This window comes from Notothenia rossii, assembly GCF_949606895.1.
Source record: "Notothenia rossii genome assembly, contig: scaffold_45, whole genome shotgun sequence".
Lineage (NCBI taxonomy): Eukaryota > Metazoa > Chordata > Actinopteri > Perciformes > Nototheniidae > Notothenia > Notothenia rossii.
In genome coordinates, this window is record NW_027639483.1 from 1 (window position 1) to 8402 (window position 8402).

General features: G+C 39.7%; 1 protein-coding gene and 1 long non-coding RNA gene across 10 annotated transcripts; both read left to right on the forward strand.

The window, feature by feature from the left end:
- Positions 1–8: 8 nt before the first annotated feature.
- Positions 9–5250, forward strand: LOC307027778. Of its 9 annotated transcripts, XR_013804758.1 has the most exons (4): positions 29–2986; positions 3377–4459; positions 4588–4686; positions 5120–5250. It is a non-coding gene; the product is annotated as an uncharacterized lncRNA (long non-coding RNA). The 9 variants fall into 9 exon arrangements; XR_013804752.1 differs by having other exon boundaries at positions 9–2986; positions 3377–3792; positions 3924–5250; XR_013804753.1 differs by having other exon boundaries at positions 9–2986; positions 3377–3437; positions 3520–5250.
- Positions 5251–7140: 1890 nt separating this feature from the next.
- On the forward strand, positions 7141–8156 carry LOC307027777 (NIPA-like protein 2; the record flags this gene model as incomplete). Its single annotated transcript, XM_079696101.1, has 3 exons — positions 7141–7289; positions 7377–7474; positions 7632–8156. Coding segments are annotated over 3 exons (348 nt in total), but the record flags the coding sequence as incomplete, so codon positions are not given.
- Between the last annotated feature and the right edge of the window lie 246 nt (positions 8157–8402).

Here is an 8402-nt window from a genome sequence, read left to right on the forward strand (position 1 = left end):
ATTTCTATTATATATAATATTTTCCCCAACAAATAAAACAAAGTCAAGATGGTGATTTATACCTGTAGATGTGAATCACTTACTCATTTTTTGGCAAAGGCCCCGCAGTATTTATAGCATGAGTAGTGTCAGGTCACTTCTATTATCTAATCGATGATGGTGTTCTTTGTTCTTTATATACAAAGACAACAATTTTCAAAAGCATTTTCGTCTTGAAGGAACACCCTACACTTTGATTCAAAGCAATTCTTAAAATTGACCTTGCAATCATAAAATAATTATCATGTTTGGTATTCTTCAAGTGGAAAAATTGCCCAACTGCTGTTGCCATGAGATCATTTCCAGTGAAGCCTCAGTGTCATAGCTAAATACAGTGCATCCAGAAAGTATTCATACCCCTTAACTTTGTTCACATTTTGTTATGTTACAGCCTTATTTCTAAATTGATTAAATTCATTGTTGTTCTCAATAACCCAGACACAATACCCCATAATGACAAAGCGAAACGTATTTAAAGATTTTTTTGCAAACGTGTTAAAAATAACTAAACTAAATATCACATGTAGTATTCACACCCTTTGCTTTGACACTGAAAATTGAGCTCAAGTGCATCCCATTTCCACTGATCATCCTTGAAATGTTTCTATAACTTGATTGGAGTCACGATAACAAAGGAGTGGTTTCAGGACAAGTCTGTGAGTGTCCTTGAGTGGCCCAGCCAGAGCCCAGACTTGACCCCGATTGAACATCTCTGGAGAGATCTGAAAATGGCTGTGCACCGACGCTCCCCATCCAAGCTGTGGGAGCTTGAGACAATCTGCAAAGAAGAATGGGAGAAACTGCCCAAAGATAGGTGTGCGAAGCTTGTAGTATACTCAAGAAGACTTGAGGCTGTAATAGCTGCCAAAGGTGCTTCAGCAAAGTATTGAGTAAAGGGTGGGAATACTTGTGTTTATGTGATATTTGAGTGTTTTATCTTTAAGTCATTTACAAAAAGTATTTAAAAACTTTTTCCACTTGGTCATTATGGAGTATTGTACGGAGCCCCTAAAGGTTCATGGATAGAAAAAAAAAGTATCTTGTGCGCACTATATACTTTCTCGTTCGCACAAAATACTATCTTCATTTAGGGACATTTTGGCCAGGGGTTTAGAGCTATTTGTTTAAGCACCAGATTCGCAAAACAGAAGAGTCTGCAAACCAGTCTGCTTTGATCTATGAATTCCTGTCCTTGACTCTCACAGTATCTGCTGCCCACAGCTGTTTTATAGAAGGAAAACCTCCTTCACTTTATGAAATCTCTGCTGCACCAGTGGCCTGTGCTACGAAGCAGGATTTGCTATTGTTAAATATGTTCTTTATTCTCGCGTCCAGAAGAGAAGCTTTAAAATGAGACTAAATGGAGTCTCTGAAAAGATTCAAATGGGATACTTTAATTAAAAAAGGCGCGGTAGTGTTACAGACAGAATATTGTTCCGGCAGAAAACAGCTGTGATCTGGCTCTCCTGAGCAAGAAGAGACCGCCCATCCCCCGTTCGGTGCCGTTATCCTCTGCTGGCTCCTCCCCGCCAGCCGGCTCGCCTCGCCTCTAATGTCCGTTGTTGCATTTAAACAGAGGATTGGTACTTTTCACCTTCAACATATGCTTAACACGCCTTTTCTCCTCATATTCTCTTTCATCACTTTTCATGTAACACATTCTAAACGCTGTAATCAATACTCTAAAACATACAGAAAATACTTCACGGCTGGTTTGGTTTCCGGATGTTGTCACATGCTACTCTCGTCTGTAAACAATAATGTATTCAAATAAACTGTACTTTCATTTAATATTCAGCATGGTAGTATCTCGACATCTATAGTTGTAGTGTTAAATCAGTAGGTTTCGGTTTGCACCACTCCATGTCATTTCGCTACTCAATTCACCTCTTTAGGAAATCGTATATTAGCCACATGCTAAATGCTAACCGTAGATGAAGGATTTTCAGAATAAAAGCTTAACTGCTTGTGCACAAGAATTTCTTTTTTTTCAGTATAAAAGAGCGTTTAAACTGACGGTATGTTTAAGCTACATTATACCATCAAAACATTGATTTTAATTTCTAACACTATTAATTCATGAAGTATGACGCTGCGCTGTCAGCACGCTTCTCCATGTTTGTGATTGGTCAAATGTTGCTAACCCCGTCCCTTTCAGGTGAACGCGCTCTCAGACGGACAGAGAGAACCCCTGGTTGATTTACTGAGTTAATAACCAGCTTCGTAGGACCGCTTAGCGAGATCGTGTTTGTTAGGGTTAGTTAAGCCGGGTAACTCAAACATATCCAGGGTCTGTTGAACTGGCTTCGTCGTACAGGGCACTGGAGGCAGTAATCTAAACTCAGCAGAATCTCAGAAGAGCAGCACCAGCTGCAAAGAGCTGTGCCTTGACTGTTTACTTCACTGTGTTTACCTCATAGACTGTGGTTTACCTTCATTAGCACAGCTGAATAGAGATCGAGGCTGCTACGTTTAACCACACACACCTCTACACACAGCGAACTGCCAGAGTATTCCCCCTATTACTCGTTTTATGAAGGAGATGTCACCAGGGCGCATGATGTGTGTTTGTTTGTGCTCGGCTCCGCCCTGTGTGTGTGTGTGTTCGGTGTATTTGTGTGTGTCCGACACCACCGGCATTTGTTTTCAAATGACCACGAACAGTAATTTACACACATCTGGTTCTCCATAGTTATATCATATGTGTATTCCCAAGTGGAAAAGCAATTTGTTTAATCTCGATGTACTGCTATAGTCCTGCCGGAGTGCACCGGAATCAGCGCCGTATTGACTGAGAGTTACGTCATCTCCGTTCACTCCAATGGACCACTTTTTTACAGCAATGGCGGATCGTGGAGCCTCTCAATCGTTCCCCGGAAGTTAGCGCCAAGGCTAGCAGAGCTGTAGAGTTGCAGCCTAATAGACCGTTCGTGACGGACTTTTAAAGGTAAGAAGAAGTTTAAAGATTTATATTGCGTATATTATCAGTAAATCTGATTCAAATTAACATGTGTATTAAAGGATGTCAGTGGATTATCCCTAAATTAGTAGATTTAGGGAACGTTTACAGATAACAGATAAAGCTAGGATAACGGATCAAGTTAGCAACACACGTTGAACAGCCTTTTAATTGTAAATTCCGTTCTCTTAATGTCATTTCGTCCAACATTGTTGAATTAGAGAAGAGGGGCTTCTAAACGGGATTGTATGCGGGGGTGGAGGGAGTTAAATATTAGATAAATATAACTTTGGTGCGTGTAAGAGTGAGTGTTTTTAGCAGAGCCATATTGTGTCCTTGTGATTATGTTGATTATTACCTGTCTGTATAATGTTGCAGCTCAGCTGATTTTGGATTGATGGCAAAGGGAGAGGGACTTAAGTGAGAGTGAAAACACAAGGTAAGTTTAATACTACTGTTTTATATAAGTAAGCATACTAAACATGTATTCTATCACTGTATTATATAAGTAATCTTGTTAGTAACCTACTGTATGGCAGGTGGAGGGGCAGTGATGTTACAGGTGGAGGAGCAAAACTGCAAGACTGCAAACTCACAAGACAGAGAAATCAAAGTTTGTTCTACAGAGAAGAGGTTGATTTCACTTCATTTATTTCATATTTTCTAAAGATGTGGAAATGGCAAAAAAAAAAACTTGAGAGCTGTAACCAAGACAACTGTAACAACATGAGTAGAGAGCCACCAAGGTTTTTCAAGTCCCTCTCTTACTCCATTTTGCCAACCCAAACTTCCAGGTACATGACGGGACACCTTGCTTGTTTTTGTTGTTTGCGCTCCTCTGGCTGGGAGCTGGCAGGTGGAGGGGCAGTGATGTTAGCTGTTACACACCAGGCTCAAACCTAACACATTGCATCCTTCTTTGCAGTGTCCTTATTCCTGGAAGGGGAATCTGCAATTCCTGCAGAGTTTTGTAACCCGTTGGTCCGCACGCAAAGTGAATTTTTAAAGCCTTCTTAATTGTCTCATTGCTCCATTTCATCCCCTTTGTGGTGAGTCTGCCTAATGCAAAAGTTAGTCTGTTGAAAACGTTTTCTTATAATTGTTGTCCCTAATTTTCATTGTTTTCTTGAGAGCTGCATTTTCCTTCCTGACTTTGCTTTTTTGGTGATTCCTTCTTGGCTCTTTAATTTTCTCTTTAATTTTTTTAATAGATCTGTTTGACTGGCTGCTGGTTCCCTCGTATGCTGACTGGCTGCTGGTTCCCTCGTATGCTGACTGGCTGCTGGTTCCCTCGTATGCTGACTGGCTGCTGGTTCCCTCGTATGCTGACTGGCTGCTGGCTGAGTGGGTGGTGTCCACCCTCCCTGTCTCTCCTCACTAGCCATGTCCTCTCTTTCTTCACCCTCACTTTCCTTTCTCTCAGTCTCCTCATCCCTTCTTCCCTCAATCTTTGAGACGAATGTAAGTAGAAGACATGGCACTGTAGATTTTCGAACATTTAAAATATTATACCACTTAAAAATAAGAAATATGACTTTTGTTACTAAGAGTTCATACTTATTATACCTGTGTCACCTTTCACACTATAGCTGTCATCATGAGCTATGGGCTTTGTAGATACAGGTCCCGGGGTGAATCGTGGTGCAGGGGCCCTTCTCTTTTTGACCACAGGGCGATGCACGAAGATGGTGGGTATAGCCTCTGCTCTCAGCCTAGTCTTGCCCTTTTTTGTCTTGACAAACTGGTCTGCATCAAAATGTGCCTGCGGAGTGACTTGAGGTTACTTCACACACAGAACAACTCAGTTTTGTCTGCCCACATATTCCATAGTGGTTGAATACACGGTATTAGGAAACACTTTATACTTACTAGACATGTTATACTCATTACATACTGTATATAAAATATGACCAAGAATGTGAGACAACTTTATAGAAATTCATATCACATCTGTTACTGATGCCATTTGTCATACTTTGTTAAACTCACAAATAATAAAGTTCCATAACTTCAGTTGGGAACAAAGACCACACCTTATCTCCCCAAGGCAATTTCCCATCCAATAGGTGTGCTATATAGGTGTGTATAACCCTTTTTCCTGTCTGTTACTCCCTCTTTCAGCACAAGAACCAGAGGGGGATTCAATGGAGCCTGAATACCTGCATTGAGACCCTCACCCTGCACCCTGAGTCTCAACTCTGTGTTTTTCAAGCCTTTCCCTGTTTTTTGTATTAAACAAAACATTAAGCTTTCCCAATGGTGTGGTTTTCGTTTTGTGAAAAAGTGCAAATGCAGTGTTTGTATATAATAACCTCACATATTATTTTGCTGTTGGTCGTGAAATTGCTCCTGCTGACTTGAGCCAGCCATTTTTTCCTCCGCTCTGTGTCAGTGGGGAAGCCGTACATTCGTACTCCTTTCTCGGAGCGATTTGAGCATCCCCAAGCAGCACAGCAAACCATGGTGGTGACTAGGAGGCAGCACAACAAACCAGGACAACACGGAGGAAAAGGCACAGACAAACTGCATGATATGCTATTCAATGTTTATTGAATTCCATGTATTTGCAATGGATGTTTCTAAAACAACACATTTAACATCATCACCATGCTGCTGCTGCTGCTGCTGCTGCTAGTCCTTTGATAGTCACCTGTCGGTCTCCTGTCTTTTCTGAAAGCCATAAAGATGACATTAGTCATTTAGATAACTTATGTCCTCAATTACCATGGGATTACTGAAACTACCATGAATTTAAGAAAATGGTAGAAATTAATCTAATCTGAATTTTGAAGCATTCCTTTAGATCCCCTCCCTCTAAATATATCAATAAACATTAGAAAGTGATGCTCCTGACTACCATTCAAGTTTAAGAAGATAATATTGGTTTTAAAGAATTCAAAGCTATAAATAAACAGCAACAGGCTCTTTAACCAAGGCACTGTTAGCCTAACATGTAAACTAGTTGTTCACACTAATCCTAATATTATCACTTAATATTAGCAAATTCTATTTTATTTTTTAAAACATATTGATGTAAATACATACACATATCGATTTGTTGTATAAATATTGCAAATCAAAACCTTTATTCACTAATAATTACCAAAAATCGTAGTTCTATCTCCTGTTATCAATGCATTCACATTGCCCGCCATGAACTTCCGGAGAACAATCCTCGTCTGCATGAACCACGTGACGATAACCGTTTTTGGACTTCCGCTGTCGTAACTCTTCTATCTATATGGCGCTGACCGGAATGAACGACACTATCATAAACAAATGCCCACACACACCCTGGCGACCGGACATATTTTTCATAAAACTAATAAAATGGGGTAATAATCGGGCAGTTCGATGTGTTCTACCATAAGAAAGTATCTCGTGCGAACAAAAAAGTATATTGTGCGCACAAATTAATAAAGCGTGGCCTCGTTTTATTTCAATTGAGGCCACGAATTACATCTTGTGCGCACAAATTAATAAAGCGTGGCCTCGTTTTATTTATTTTTCTCTCGATGAACCCTCCAGGGCTCCATAATATTGTGTCTCGAATGTTGAGAAAAACTCAAATCCATTTTGAAATATGGCTCTAACATAACAAATGTGGAAAAGGTGAGGGGGTATGAATACTTTCCAGATACACTGTGTATTCCACTACCAGTCCAAATCATCTACAGTAAACATAGGCTTTTATGTCAGGCTCTAAAAATATAAGAGACACATTTATATACTGTATATATTTGTTTGTTTGTTGATCAGTCCTGATCTGATGTGCTATAGTCATAAATGAGGACATCCATCATAGGGCATGCAGGGATTTAAGCTACTCTCACCTTTTATTATAATCTCCTGCTGTTTTTGCTGTTGGTATTATGTTGCTCTCTCCACCTACACGCAACACCCACAATTGACTGCATTGAACAAGAAATTGCTGACGCATTATTTCTGGCAGCATTACAACATCTCGAGGTGTGTTCCTCTAAGTGAGCTCAAGAAGATTGAAGATACACTTTTGTTCCCACTATCACAGATAGATACAATCACTCAGAGAAAAAAGAAAAAGTTCTGTGTTGTTGCTCAACTTTAAGAACTAAACTCCTCAGTTAATAATCAAACACATTCCTCCCATGCATGTGTGATTTGTACTCAGGATTTTCAGGTCTATTTACACAAAGCACTTGAGAGAGTTTACATCGTTTGTGTGTTTATGTGATTTTCACCTTGCAGGGATAGTATTTTACGAGGAATTTGAAGAATTGGCTTTACTAAACATTTTTATGTTTCTTCTTGGGTAAGTGTTCAATAACACACAAGTTGTTGCCACCTATTCAAATGTCGTATTTGTTGTAAGATTTTATCTCTAAAAATTATCTTCCAGTTGTGTTCTGTCTTTCCTTGGAGTTTTCCTGATCGCCCGAAACAGGCCAAAAATAAAGCTACAAAATCCCAATTGTATCTCAATGGATAAGATTCCTCGTGAGTTTCTGATACATTTTTAATCAGCTCTCTTCAAATGATGGTATGTTACATACCTACCTATTTGCATTGAGTGTGGTGCATTGATTAGCAAGTAGCAACCCTGGATCTATCCGGCTGCAGCAGGGTCTAATGTGTGTGCTGTCCACCTTCACAGGGAGAAGTCACACAGACAGAGTGCAGCCCGAGGCGCAGACATACGGATCGCTGGCTGCCAAACTCATGTGCAACAGAGCTGGCCAATCAGACGATGCATAGGACCAGCACCATCTGTTGGGAGTGTAATGTTGGTGGATTTGTGTGTGAATTATTTTTCCTGTGAACTTCAAAAATATCTCTTTCTACAATTAAATGGTAGGCATCAATTCAAACAATAGCTGAGTGGCATATTGATGGCCACATTGGTCTTTAAAATGTGCCTCTCTTTAAATATCAGAGACATCTCTTGAGTTAACAGTTATACCAGCACAGTTAACAGTAGCTGAAGAGTATTATCTCATTGTGGTGAATCAGAGTGCAACATCAAATTTCCTTCTAGCAAGTACATTGTATTTATAAAATAAATCTCCAGCAGGCTACTGTGACAAATGGCTTCTAATATAGCACACATGTATATATTGAAATCAATTGTATAAATCTGCCTATTTGGGATCTGTTGTCAATAAACAAGGACAAAATCTGATGGTTCAATAGTGTGTCCATTTCATAACATAAGTGAAATTAGGAACACTACTGCCCTCTAATGGTTGGGGAACTTAAATGACCAGGCAACTATGCATGTGTCATGATGATCTTGGGTGAAGTGAATTGAGTCAATAAAAGGACAAACATAAGAAGTTCAGTATTAGTTATATTAATTAAAGTTGCTCACACATAGCTAGCAGGTGTGTGGGAAAACTTGAGCATGCAAGACTCTGAAATGTTCTGT